Source organism: Gavia stellata, chromosome 1, assembly GCF_030936135.1.
Source record: "Gavia stellata isolate bGavSte3 chromosome 1, bGavSte3.hap2, whole genome shotgun sequence".
In the NCBI taxonomy this organism is placed as follows: Eukaryota; Metazoa; Chordata; class Aves; order Gaviiformes; family Gaviidae; genus Gavia; species Gavia stellata.
Genome location: NC_082594.1, coordinates 74,581,208 through 74,595,110, shown reverse-complemented (window position 1 = coordinate 74,595,110; position 13,903 = coordinate 74,581,208). Strand labels below are relative to the sequence as shown.

At 36.2% G+C, this 13,903-nt stretch overlaps 1 protein-coding gene across 1 annotated transcript in view; it reads left to right on the top strand.

The window, feature by feature from the left end:
- The window catches only part of HERC2 (HECT and RLD domain containing E3 ubiquitin protein ligase 2), a 114,229-nt gene that overhangs the window by 40,121 nt on the left and 60,205 nt on the right, over positions 1 to 13,903 (top strand). Inside the window, exons 16-36 of the mRNA XM_059822904.1 lie at positions 360 to 553; positions 1,089 to 1,289; positions 1,949 to 2,177; positions 2,252 to 2,376; positions 3,692 to 3,870; positions 4,832 to 5,016; positions 5,400 to 5,555; positions 5,833 to 6,018; positions 7,136 to 7,306; positions 7,412 to 7,515; positions 7,630 to 7,780; positions 8,395 to 8,609; positions 9,515 to 9,647; positions 9,757 to 9,884; positions 10,007 to 10,202; positions 10,856 to 10,992; positions 11,504 to 11,677; positions 11,752 to 11,888; positions 11,979 to 12,130; positions 12,540 to 12,731; positions 13,579 to 13,766. Of these exons, the coding sequence (XP_059678887.1) occupies positions 360 to 553; positions 1,089 to 1,289; positions 1,949 to 2,177; positions 2,252 to 2,376; positions 3,692 to 3,870; positions 4,832 to 5,016; positions 5,400 to 5,555; positions 5,833 to 6,018; positions 7,136 to 7,306; positions 7,412 to 7,515; positions 7,630 to 7,780; positions 8,395 to 8,609; positions 9,515 to 9,647; positions 9,757 to 9,884; positions 10,007 to 10,202; positions 10,856 to 10,992; positions 11,504 to 11,677; positions 11,752 to 11,888; positions 11,979 to 12,130; positions 12,540 to 12,731; positions 13,579 to 13,766 (3,533 nt within the window). The remainder of the gene's footprint in view (positions 1 to 359; positions 554 to 1,088; positions 1,290 to 1,948; positions 2,178 to 2,251; positions 2,377 to 3,691; positions 3,871 to 4,831; positions 5,017 to 5,399; positions 5,556 to 5,832; positions 6,019 to 7,135; positions 7,307 to 7,411; positions 7,516 to 7,629; positions 7,781 to 8,394; positions 8,610 to 9,514; positions 9,648 to 9,756; positions 9,885 to 10,006; positions 10,203 to 10,855; positions 10,993 to 11,503; positions 11,678 to 11,751; positions 11,889 to 11,978; positions 12,131 to 12,539; positions 12,732 to 13,578; positions 13,767 to 13,903) is intronic.

The window sequence follows — 13,903 nt, the reverse complement described above, 5'->3', positions numbered from 1 at the left end:
TAACTTCTGAACTGATGACTACGATGTAACTTTACAGTCTCTGTTCATAGATGGGGAGATCTTTTATCAAACCTTTCCTGAAAAAGTATCTAAGTAGAAGGGATACAAAATTGGAACATTTTTTTTAAACTTGTGAACTTTTGTACTTAAGCTGTCTCTTAAGAATCTTCAAATATTTCCGTTGTTTTTCTTTTGCTGTACTCTTCCAATCCACTACTAAGGCAAAGGTGAGACTCTTGATATCCATAATGTGTTCATAGTTAAGTAGGGTTGTAATTAGCACAGTTTTCCTTCTGATATTTTTCTGTTAATGATTGTAATCTTTAAATTACATTTTCAATATTTGACTTTCGTGTCAGGAAAAAAAGTGATAGATGTGGCAGCTGGATCTACCCATTGTTTAGCACTGACTGAAGATAGTGAAGTGCATAGCTGGGGAAGCAATGATCAGTGTCAACATTTTGATACTTTGCGGATCACCAAACCAGAACCCGCAGCTCTCCCAGGGTTAGACACAAAGCATATTGTTGGAATTGCTTGTGGGCCTGCTCAGGTAAGTTTTATTTTTTAACTGTGAATAAAAATTTGTTTTTGCCTCTCACTGAGACTAGTTCTATACACTAATCCCAGTCCCTCTTTCTGTGCTTGCATGACTTTTCTTATTTCTTATTCTGAATAAATGAAGGCTTGGAAAAAACAAATCTTGTGCAGTTCTTCTGCCAAAAAAGGATGACTAGCTTTCCCTCTGTTGGGTATTCTGAGAAGTAGCTATTTACCTGTTTCAGTTTTTTGTCCGGTACAGCAATTGAAGAGTTGTCAAGTAGAATGTTTCCTGCAGCAAAGATAGTGAGGACTGGCATAACAGCACTTTGGAAAACATGATGAGAGTTCTTTTCTGGCATTGGTAGGGTATTATGTATGTTTACAAGGATGCAAGTGGAGGGTTCTCTTCAACGGATGTGCTGATATTTCTGCATCTTATATTACTGTTTGAAGGCCGATGTTAGCTTTACAATCCTATCTCTAATCAGTGTCATTTTATATTTGGGAAATAACTGTTGAATTTTGTATATTGCTTCCATTTATAGAGTTTTGCTTGGTCATCATGTTCAGAATGGTCAATAGGCTTGCGGGTGCCTTTTGTGGTGGATGTTTGCCCCATGACATTTGAGCAGCTAGATCTGTTACTAAGACAAGTGACAGAGGGAATGGATGGCTCCTCTGACTGGCCCCCTCCTCAGGAAAAGGAGTGTATGGCTGTGGCAACGTTAAACCTTCTAAGGCTTCAGGTACCTTCAGTTTCTTCAGCATTGAGCGGTTGTTGAGCTAAATGTTTCAGTAAATTGCTTGGATGAAAATAGTGGACTTAATGTGCTTTAAAACATTTTTATTGATACAAAAAGTGAAGTAAGTACAATATCACTTTCTACTCTTTGAAATTTGGCAGCTAGTAGTCGTTTTTTTCTTCTTGACAGTTATTGGATCTCATTAAAAATGAACTATAAAAATAAAATGTAAATGGATTAAGCCTTGTATACTCACTCAATAAGCCCGTGCACTCAGAGATTTTGAGCATTTCTAAGAATTATAAATAACATTTTTAAGAGTGAATGTTCTCTTTAGAAGGTATCTGACAGTCACTGAAGATGTGCCACTTTTCTTAGCATACTGTAGTGAAGTAGAAACAGTTTAGGTTATTCTTTAGGTTATTATAGTTCAGACTTTTAGGGGATATAGTTAAATACAGTTCATAATCTTCGAGTATTAGTATGAATTCAGTATGTGTTTGGGCAAGACAACATTTCCCTTCAATTTTACAAATTTACAGATGGAAGTTTGTATCTTGGTCAGTGAATTTACTTAATTGCTCCAGGATTGACTTTTTTTTTTCAACTTCACATCTCTTTGTAATTAAAATTTGCCTTTTCTTTTCCTTTCTTTTTTTCAGCTTCATGCTGCCATTAGTCATCAGGTGGATCCAGAATGCCTTGGCTTAGGTTTGGGCAGTATCCTGCTCAACAGCCTGAAACAGACAGTGGTAACATTAGCAAGCAATGCGGGTGTTCTTAATACTGTGCAATCCGCCGCTCAAGCAGTGCTGCAGAGCGGATGGTCTGTCTTACTGCCAACAGCAGAAGAGCGGGCTAGGGCTCTCTCAGCGCTCTTACCCAGTGCAGGTTGGTCCTAAGATTTAAATCTATTTGTTTTGTGCTTGCATTTCTAGTTCATTAATAGCTGCTTCTATTCTTAGTTTCAGGAAATGAAATGAATGTAAGTCCAGGCCGTAGATTTATGATTGACCTCTTGGTGGGCAGCTTGATGGCTGATGGAGGCTTAGAGTCTGCACTAAATGCTGCTATTACTGCAGAAATTCAGGTATGTTTCAACAGCTTTGTAGTTCTGTATAAACAGAATAAGAACATGTATCAAGTGTTTTCTGAAGTTTGTGGATTGATGTTATCCTCTTTTGACCTGAAACTTGAGCCAGTGTTGGTATGGAAGCATGAATCATATTCTCCTTTTTAGTAGAGTGTTTCTTTTCATTGCCTAGAGTGATGATTTTAACAATGGTAACAAACTTTTTCGTAAAGCTCTGTAATAGCATAATTTTACGAAGCACTTTGTATCTTTCTGTGGGATTCTTGAGTTCTTCACTTCCTTGATTTTACCCATATCTCTCCAGCAGAAGTTTCATCCTTATTGCTTACAAATTCAAGATGAATGAATTCTTTGCAGCGTCCCAAATTTCCATAGGTTCCGTTTCAGACTGGTTTGAATGTTTAACAGATGCTGACTAGTTACATAAGGGATGGAAGAAACATTCTGTATATACTCTCTTCTCCATTAGCCTCTCAAAGATGGGACATACTCTGGACAGACTGCTTTAAATTGCGAAATTTATGTATGGCTGTGAAAACAAAAACGTGCTTTTCCCTTGCCTCTTCATTTGTTCCTCAAAGTATATTTTCTTCTTGGTTTCTCTCCACTGCTGGTAAATGGGGAGGTTCATGATGCAGAGGAGATGCATGTATTAAGTTTTGCCTTAATGCATAGTCTAGCATTAGCATTTTCTGTTGTATTTAAAGACATGCAGGACCTCTTGATTCTTTACGAAAGTCTCCTAGGGCACATCTACATTATAGCATAGGTCAGTGATGCCGGAGCCAACTTCAGGTATATGCTGAAAGTGATCTAGGTGGCAGCATACAGCACTGCACACAGTAATTTACATTTGAATAAAACCTGGGTGAGTTCGTTTCCATGGAGTTCTGCGTGACTACAGCTCAGTAGCAAGTCTAACCCAGGTTCTTCTACAGTAGACTGGATTTGTAACTTTTATACATACAGAGCAAACATGCCTTCAGTTGTGAACTGTGCAGCAGCTACTGGCATGTTTAAACATACACAGAACGGAAATCAGTTGCTAACTTGGTTTGGTGGAAATTTAATTTGGAGTTTGTCTGCTGTTCTTTACCTCCCCCCCCCCCTTTTATATTATGATTGTTTAAAAAAAATTGTGCCCATGTGGTTGTTCACAGAATACACAATACACATTTGTCTGGAAAGAATTGTTTCATTTCTGGCATAGGTAAATGTAACTTATCTTGTTATTGTGAATACTCGTTAGTAAAATGTTTCATAATCACAGTGGCAGTTTGCGTGTTTTCTATAACTTGATTTACTTTTTTAGGATATTGAGGCAAAAAAAGAAGCACAGAAAGAAAAAGAAATTGATGAACAAGAAGCAAATGCATCAACACTTCATAGGAGCAGGACTCCATTGGACAAAGACCTTATTAATACTGGAATCTATGAATCTGCAGGAAAACAAAGTTTACCATTAGTTCAGTTAATTCAGCAGTTACTAAGGTAATTGCTTCAAATTTGTCTTTTATTTTTATACAGAAGATCTGTTTAGATGTTTTATGAAGTAGCCAACTAAAGGATGACTGATTTTGGTTAGCAAATAGTCTCCTGCTAGCATTTTAGCTCCTCAGAATTCAAAATATTGAACATTCTCCTAGCTTGTCTATAATTTTGCTATTTTATGTTTACTAAGGAGCAAAGTTCTATACTTAATTACCTGATTTTAGAAAGACTTACTGCCTTGCTTTTATGGATTTTGATACTACTTCCTGTACTCTGAAAGTCTGTGTAACAAATATAGGACAAGCATTCAAAAGCCTGTCCTTACAACATATGAGAATCAGCACAAATTTATTTAGAACTGAATGTTTTGCCCTGTTTATTTAGAACTGAATATTTTGCCTCAAGGGGATTGTAGCTGGGGCTATAAGTGGGGAAGAAACCTGAATTTTAAATTCTTGACACTGAGAAAGAATTGTGAATGCATGACCAATAGGGTGCTGAGAACAAAGCTTCTTTGTGTCAGCTACAGCAGTATATAATACGTAGCGTATGTAGGAGGAAGTAATTATGAGATTACTAAAGAAATTTATTGTGCTTTTTCACTTAATTGTGACGGTAGCCATGTAATTTTATCAGTACTGAGGCTCTTTTGAGCTACATAGTGTCATGACTTTCATTGCAGTCTTTCAGTGAAAATTATCAGATTATGTTTTTTCTAGTGAGTGATGACAGAAAATACAAAATTGAGGTATTTTATGAATTCTATTAAACAAAATGCTTCCACCAAAACCATTGACTTTGTGTACTATAGTGCAAACAAGGGAACATCCTACAAAGAAACTTTTCATAGGTTTCTGACGTATTTATGTGAAATTCTAGCAAAAGCTTCACCCATGTTTCTCTGAATTGTCTTCACTATCAGCTGCCTTTAAGTACTTCACAATATGTTTATACCAATTAGGAACATCGCTTCACAGACGATAGCCAAACTGAAAGATGTTGCTCGTCGCATTTCTTCCTGCATGGACCATGAACATTATAGCAAAGAGAGATCTGCTTCTCTGGACCTGTTGCTCCGTTTTCAGCGTCTACTTGTTAGTAAACTTTACCCAGGAGATTGTGTTGGGCAGGTCCCTAATACATACAGTAAGTTGTTATTGTAAAAAAATAAGCCCCACCCCCTCAAGCATTTCTGTAATACTGGTTTTACAGGATAGCAGTTTCTTATTTTAATTTATCTTCTTGTCTCGTTTATCAGCCTAGTTGCTGAGTCTGCCTGAAAAGTGTTTGAAAGTGGTTGTTAATTTTCTTTAATTTGTTTTCTGTAAAGAAAAATTTCTCTTTGGAAGGTAATAGGATCTAGATTAGAACTTTTTTGAAGTTTATAAAAGTTTATTAAAAGATGTGGTTTCTTAATTCAGTGCTAATACTGAGTGGCTGCATTTCAGAAGAGTCTGACAGCTTTTGAAATCTTTTTCTTAAGTATGACTATGTGATGGTTTTCTGTGCTCTTCCTCTTTTTTATACAGGTCCTGACCTCTTAGGTGTTGGCTCTTTACTGAAGAAATACACTGCTCTTCTGTGCACGCACATTGGTGATATACTTCCTGTGGCAACCAGCATTGCTTCTACTAGTCATAGGCATTTTGCAGAAGTATCTCGTGTTGTGGATGGAGATTTAACAGGTAGGTTTTTTCTTCCGTGTCCTCCTTTCCTCCCCTTCCACAGAATTATAAAGTTATATTGTAGATATTCTTAAAAGTTCCAAATGACTAAAAAAGAGTCAATTTAATCTTTCGATTGATGGGAGAGAAGGAGGGCAAATTTGATGAGGAAGGCAAGAGCTTTGTACTAAAGCAGTAGTAGAAGGTAGAATGTATTGCTTGGTGATTTACTTCCATGATGCTGTAAACGTAGGTCTTTAATTAAATCTGAATATCTTATGTGTTTTCTGTGTTTTAGGCATTCTTCTCCCAGAATTGGTGGTTTCTATAGTGCTACTCCTCAGTAAAAATGCTGGATTAATGCAGGAAGCTGGTGCTATTCCTCTGTTGGCTGGCTTGCTGGAACATCTAGACAGATTTAACCATTTAGCTCCTGGAAAGGAAAGGGATGACAATGAGGATTTAGCATGGCCAGGAATAATGGGTATGTACGAATAGCATCTGGACTATTTATTTATCTTTTTGTAAAGTAGCTGTATAAAGATGGTGACTGTTCATGAACTATTCTCAGGAAGGGACAATACAAATTCTTATTAACCAATTCACATGGCAGTCATATGACAGTATTTATTTCTGTCATTAAATTCTTAAGGAAGTTATGTATAGAGGTAGGATTAAGCAGAGTACAAATGCAACTTTTTAAAGAAGTTCACATCACTTTGCATTTTGAGTGTGAAAAGTTGCAGTGAAAACATGAGTAGTACATCTGTGCATTTTGTTTCCAAAATCTATTGGTAACATAAAGGGAGAGTAATGTGAAAGCTTTGAAATAAGTTTTCTTTTCCCAGGGTACTTTATAATATGAGCTGTGTCTGGGGTGAAAAGAGAAGCAGAAAATGTGCATTTCTGACTGTGAGCATTTTACTCATGGAGGGAGGAATGAAGGATGGTTGGCATAACCCAAGAGAGCTAAAGGTTGCACTGCTAGACAGTAGTGTGTTGGGGAGAGCAAAAACTATGTGAAAATTCAGTTACTGGTCTAATAGAGCAAACTGAGATGAAGGCGCATGTGTGCAAACATTACTCTGATGTTTCTTGCCTGAATGAAATTACTTTAATTTGGAATAGTTTACCAGTATGTAGATTGGAAGAGTTCTAACGTGTATGTAACCTACCTTCCTTTTATTTAAAAGAAATCTGGATTTAGACTGAAATTAAATATACAGCCAATCCCTCACGGGCAAGCAGGTAATAAATTTGAAGTAATTTGGAGGGAGAACTGACTAGAACAGTGATTTGCCAGAACACTGGTTGTTCTGCTCCACCTCCAAACAAAACAGCTGTTGGGCAATGCTAGGTTTTTGACAGCGTGACATTGGAGATTAGCGCATAAAAGAATACAGCATACATACAATTTAATTGCTTAATATGTAGACAGGAACATATTAATAGCTGTTTTGACTTTTGAGCATATCAAAAGACAAGTAGCCTTCGAACAGAAGTGAAGAATTTGGTTAGGCAACTATTAAAAGAATGTTCAGAAAAAACTTTACTTTCTGTTTTTCTGTTGATAAATTCTCTATTCTGTTTTATACCTGCAGGTTCATTTTTTACTGGCCAGAGTTGCAGAAATAATGAGGAGGTGACACTTATACGTAAAGCTGATCTAGAGAACCACAATAAAGATGGAGGTTTTTGGACAGTGATTGATGGGAAAGTGTATGATATAAAGGACTTTCAAACCCAGTCTTTAACTGGCAATAGCATACTTGGTGAGAATCAGCATGTGAATTAAAGACACAGATTGCTTCTGTTTCAAACTAGATGGCATAAACAGGTTTTTAGATATTATACTGACTACCTCATTCTTTCCTTAGCTCAGTTTGCAGGTGAGGACCCAGTTGTTGCTTTGGAAGCTGCTTTGCAATTTGAGGACACGCGGGAGTCAATGCATGCCTTCTGTGTTGGCCAGTATATGGAGGTAAAAATGTTATATATTAATGGATACATGCTTTCTAAAGTAAAGTATTGCTTTATTTTCAAAATTCTTGTTGGAGCTCAGTTCTAGCTTTCAACTCGTTTTTCTTTTTATTAGCCTGACCAGGAAGTGATTACAACACCAGATCTCAGTACTTTGTCATCACCTCTAATAGACACAGAAAGGAACTTGGGTCTTCTCCTTGGACTGCACGCTTCCTACCTGGCAATGAGCACACCACTTTCTCCTCTGGAAGTTGAATGTGCCAGTAAGCAGAACTTCATTTTGAGCTTAAATAAGTGATAATTACTTATCAAAGCATGCAAGAAAAAGACACAGGCCAAATAAATCAACTGGAAATCTAGCATCTCTTCAGTATTGCTGTCTTCTTCAGAAGTTGTTTATTCTTAACATTAATCGCCACACTCATCAAGGTCCAGTAATTCAGCAAGATTTAAATGGGGATTATATAATTTCGAACAGTTAAATATCTGTAATTTTGTAATATGCAAGATAGAGAATATTGGAAGAGAGAGGAGACTCTGTATAGCACTAATCTCACTAATTTGTGTTCAGTTAAGAGTGCCTGAAGCATCTGGTGTTGGATTCTATCTTGTTGGGTGTCTTAGTTCGGTGAATAGAGAATTCAATACTAATCACAGAAAAATAGCTAAGGCCCTATTATCTCTAAACAGGTGATAACTGCCCTGTTTCTTAGTTGCAGAACCCTTTTTTTTTCCCTGTGAAAAAGTTTCAGCGCATGGAAGAGCTGCTAAACCTTTTTTGAAGCTGTGTATGCATTTTATTTCAGGGAATTGTTGAGTCTTCATAGCTTAATCTTTCATCAGGATATACATTTGTGTTTTCTTTTCTTTCTTTTAGAATGGTTGAAGTCCTCTATCTTTTCTGGAGGCTTGCAAACTAGTCAGATTCATTACAGTTACAATGAGGAAAAAGATGAAGACCATTGCAGTTCACCTGGTAACACTACCCCAAATAAATCAAAACTATATACACATCGATTAACTTTGAGTGACCATTCACAACCTTTTCTCCAAGCTATTGCAGATAATAATATTCAGGATCACACTGTGAAGGTAAGCCCTCAGTAGTTCTGTTCACAAAAAATGTTGCTGAAGGGTGACAGTGGTGGCCTGAAACAGTTTTGTTAGTGAAAATTCTCCAACAGTTATAGCAAAACAATCAAAAAAGTTATTTCAGAATTACTTTTTTGTGAAAGGAGTGGTTGAGTACTACTAATGGATAAAATCTGTGTATTTCACGTAATACCATAACAGTACAGTTTTTTCTTTTGAATTTTTGATTGGGAGAACTAAAGATTTAAATGTATACTTACCAAAAAAATTAATGCTGCATTACTTGTATGTCAGTTTTAATAGTATTGACAGCCCCTGCTCACCTCCAGTTGGACTAAGATGGAGTTTTCTTTGTCAAAGTGCAAATGTATTTTGTGTGTCAGGTGCATGTGCGTCTTTGTCTTAAAGTCCCTTTGTGCCTTGGGGTTCAGGTTTCACCTAGTTGGAATTGTGTATATTATGAAAACCCCTAAGATTTACATTGATCACTGTCTTCTGTTATACCTTCATATTTTCTAACCCTTTGAGTTCTGCTCCTTTGTCAAAAAAAGGCCAAGTAAGTCCTTGGGAGGATAGGATAGCAATAATGATGAGTCATGAGAAGACAATTAAAAATCGTGTTAGGTGACCTGCCTATCTCAGGAAGAGATAAAAGCTGTAGTAGCTTTGTTTCTTGAGCCATATTACTCTTCATACAAGAAGAATGATACGGGGTATTCTTTGTAGTATTGAGTTGTAATTGCTGTGTATTAAATAGTGCATACTGCGTGATGTATCTCACTTCTGAATGTTAGTTCAGATTGTGGAAGTTATTCAGTGTTATTTAAATGCTGGTTGCAGTATTTTGGGTTCTTTCATTGTATTTAAAACAAAGTTAAATAGAGGCTTTTGTGTGATTTTTGTAGGACTTCTTGTGTCAAATAGAGAGATACTGTAAACAGTGTCACTTAACAACACCGATCACATTCCCTCCTGAGCATCCTGTGGAAGAAGTAGGACGTTTGTTATTATGTTGTCTTCTGAAGCATGAAGATTTGGGTAGGTAGGCTTGTGGTATAGCTGTCCCAGAATACATTTTGGACCAGTTTAAACTCCGCTGTGGATGATTTTGGAAATGCATATTCAGAGATTGTCTTTTTCCATTAAGGTCACGTAGCACTGTCTCTTGTTCATCCTGGTACCCTTGGAGTTGACCAGGTAAAGCACAAAACCTTACCAAAATCTGTAGTGGATGTGTGTCGTGTTGTCTACCAAGCAAAATGCTCACTGATTAAGGTAAGCCTCTTACCTGCTGAAGTTTAAATTATTTTTCATTTGAAGTGTTTTCTTAAAAAGTTAGATATTGTTCATTTTATTGTATATTAAAGAGTAATGCAATCTTTCAATGCCTTTTCTAGACCCATCAAGAACAAGGACGTTCTTACAAGGAAGTTTGTGCTCCTGTCATTGAGCGTTTGAGATTCTTATTCAATGAACTACGTCCTGCAGTTTGCAATGATCTCTCTATAATGTCTAAGTTCAAACTTTTGAGTTCCTTGCCCCGATGGCGGAGGGTAGCCCAGAAAATAATCAGAGAAAAAAGGAAAAAAAGAGGTAAGGCAACATTAACGTTGTATTTTCTTTGAAACAATGAAAATCAATCTAATTCCAAAGTTTGCTGCTCTATATTTGAGACTCTGTATTGCTGTATTCTATATTGGTGCTCTATATTTGAGACTCTTGTTAGCTAAAGCATCAAAGCTATTTGCTTTCTTCTGCATTTTCATGAAGTTTTCTAAATAAATCGTTACACATGAGTTCCTACAGCAAGAACAGGCAGACAAGAGAGTCAAATTCAGGTGAGACCTGCTGCTTTGTGTTCCAGCATATTAAAAATGATCTGTCAATATCAGTCCCTCTGAACTGCTTTTAGTAAAGTTTAACTAGAAGTGGCAACTTACTAAAAATCATGTTTTATTAAAGCAGTGTAGCCAAAGAACTGTTTAACTGGGAATAAATTAATGTGGTGAACAAACACCAAAGTGCTTCTGAAGTTGGTCTTTAGAGATAAAAGCATATTGCAGTTACTACCAGAGCTAATTTGATAACAGTTGGACATAGAGTTCACCAAGAGTACATTTCCATTTTATTACAGGCAGATCTTAAGCATTCTGTATGGTTAGGTTATCATGCAAACCTAAAAATGTGACATTGTAAAATGTTATCAGATTACATGAAAGAATAGTAATTTTTTTTTTCATTTCTAGTGCCAAAAAAATCTGAATCTGCTGATGTGGAAGAATCCAAAATTGGAAATGAAGAGAGTGATTTAGAAGAATCTTGTGTGGTACCTCACAGTCCTGTACCTATAGATAAAAGGCCCGTACCAATCAAATCACCCAAGGTAGGATATCAAAATTTGGAATCAATGTCGTGATTAAAAATAACAAGAGGAAAATATATAAGCTAAAGCATGATTTCTATAACTTGACATTTAATATTCTGATAATGGTGTTTGGGATATATAATTAACTATGGTGCGTTGTTTTAGTGAAACCTGGAATAATTCTTAAAAATAAGCGTGTGTACTGCGTATTTAGAATATGTAAAGATACATTCTCTATTTTTAGATTATTGATAGTCTTAGAGGTGTTCAGATAAAGCTTCATTGCAAAATAAAAGGTTGTGATGGGTTACTTCCTCTTTTTTTGAGTATTAATGCATTTGAAATTTTATGTAGCAATTGTTAACTAGATAATGAGTTACAAATAATCAAAGTCACAAAAGAGCTTAGCAAGAAATTTCCTCCCTCCCCCCCCCCCCCGGTATTTTAAATTCTGACATCGTTTTACATGAAATAATTTAATTTTAAATACTGAAAATATAAGTAAACACACTGCTTTCCTGTTTTGCAGGATAAGTGGCAGCCACTTTTGACTACAGTTACAGGTGTCCACAAATACAAATGGCTGAAGCAAAATGTCCAAGGCTTGTATCCACAGTCTGCCCTCCTTAACACCATTGTTGAATTTGCACTTAAAGAAGAGCCGGTGGATGTAGAAAAAATGAGAAAATGTTTATTAAAACAGGTAAAATGGATGAAAATGAGCTTGCATGTATTAGCAGTTTACGTAAGTATGACAATTTTTTTTCTCTTTTGCAGTTGGAAAGAGCAGAAGTTCGTCTGGAGGGAATAGATACTATTCTGAAATTGGCAGCAAAAAATTTTTTGCTCCCATCTGTGCAGTATGCTATGTTCTGTGGATGGCAGAGGCTTATTCCAGAAGGAGCCAATATAGGGTAAAACTTTTTTTTCCTTTTGCTTTCACAATTCTTCACTAAGAAAAAAAATACTTATTTTGTTGTTGTTGTTGTTGTTTTCCTATGAAGGGAACCTCTTACCGATTGCTTGAAGGATGTTGATCTGATCCCACCATTTAACAGAATGCTGCTAGAAGTAACTTTTGGAAAGTTGTATGCATGGGCTATTCAGAACATCCGGAACATCTTGCTAGATGCTAACGCAAAATTTAAAGAACTAGGTGAATCTCATTTTGTTGCTGTTGGCTGGGGAGAAAACTGTTTTAAATTAATATTATTGCATTTTTTAAAAGTCCCAAATAATTGGGATCCTAAAATCAGTTCCCTTGGTTTGTGCTGAGAATTACTTTGACTTTCTGTCTGTCCATGTGTCGTTCTACCTGCCTTGCCCCACCCCTCTTAACTCATTTTTTTGGTTTCCCAGCAACAGGTGATTGATTACTCACTAGTAACATTTTACCATTAAAACCTGAATTATAAAAAGTTTCTTGTAACTTCAGCTTGTAAGTTCTTAAGGCCAAGCAGGTAATAAAAAATATTTTAAACCATGAATCAAACAAATCGATAACCTATTTTATTGTAGCTCCCAAATGTCAACTGACTTTGTTATTTATATTACTTTTTAATTAGGTGTGCAGCCTGTTCCTCTACAAACAATTACTAATGAGAATCCAGCAGGACCAAGTCTTGGAACTATTCCCCAAGCACGTTTTCTGCTGGTCATGCTCAATATGTTGACACTGCAGCATGGTGCTAATACCTTGAGCCTCCTCCTTAATTCTGGCATGCTAGCATTGACGCAAACAACACTGCGGCTTATAGGTACAAGATCTTCTTGTTTCTTGTTTGGATGAAAGCATGTGTTTTATAGATCTCCTATATTTTTTTACCTGTTGGTGTACTGAACTACGGAATGACTTTGCTGCTTAAAGTTAGTACTTAATGCTCTTTACCTTTACCCTCATACAAAAAACCACAGCTGTAAGCATGATTGAGAAGGAAGTTAGTCTGACTGTAGCCTTTATTCAGTTATTTTTCTCCTAAGCATTTGCTTTGGCCACTGTTTGCTAGAATTTAGGAGTGATAATGTAGTTTTGGTGGAAACATTACGGATAAATTAAAAATGGAAAATTTAAACTGAAAACATTAAAAACTGCCTACTCCCTGCTCATTCAGTTTTATTTGTTCTACCTATTAAAACCGTTCCCAGTCTGCATATTTAAGCTGGAAGCTTCCTTTGTTTGTTCTATTATAAGAAGTTCTGTGGCGTTTTTTTTCCATGATTCAAGTTCTGCTTTTTCTTCCTTGGTTTTCTTAGATAAAAGCAAATATTTGTTCTTGTAATTTGTACTTAACTGTACTGCTCCTAAGAAGTTTTTAAAAAAAAATTCTGTTAGCAGAACCATTTAGCCACTGGACTCATCATTATAATGTCTCTATTATTTGTCACTTATTTTTGTTCAAAATGAAGTATTTAAAGACCTGTGCATTCAAAACCAGTATGTTTCCTAAAAGCTTATCTGACTGTATCATCTGTTAAGTCATCTTTCCTATTTGTTACTGTTTTTGAATTGCAAACCTTAAGTGCCTTAAACTTTAAGTGTGACAAAGGTACGTAAAAAAACTTGTAGCTTGTTTTAAATTTTTTTCATGCTTTTTTCCTTTTTAGGACCTAGTTCTGACAACGTTGAAGAAGATATGATTGCCTCTTCCCATGGAGCTTCTGCCACAGTCCTAGAAGAGTCGAGAAAGGAAACTGCACCTGTTCAGCTCCCTGTTTCTGGACCAGAGCTGGCAGCCATGATGAAAATTGGTACCAGAGTGGTGAGAGGGGTAGACTGGAAATGGGGTGATCAGGTACAACTTCTTTCATACAGGTTTGGTTGTGTTAAAATTTAAAGTCTCTGTTCAGTGGACAGTCTGAATTTTATGTTCAAACTTCAAAGGTCATTTTACATTTCAAAGACTTGGCTAATTAACATAAAATATATTAA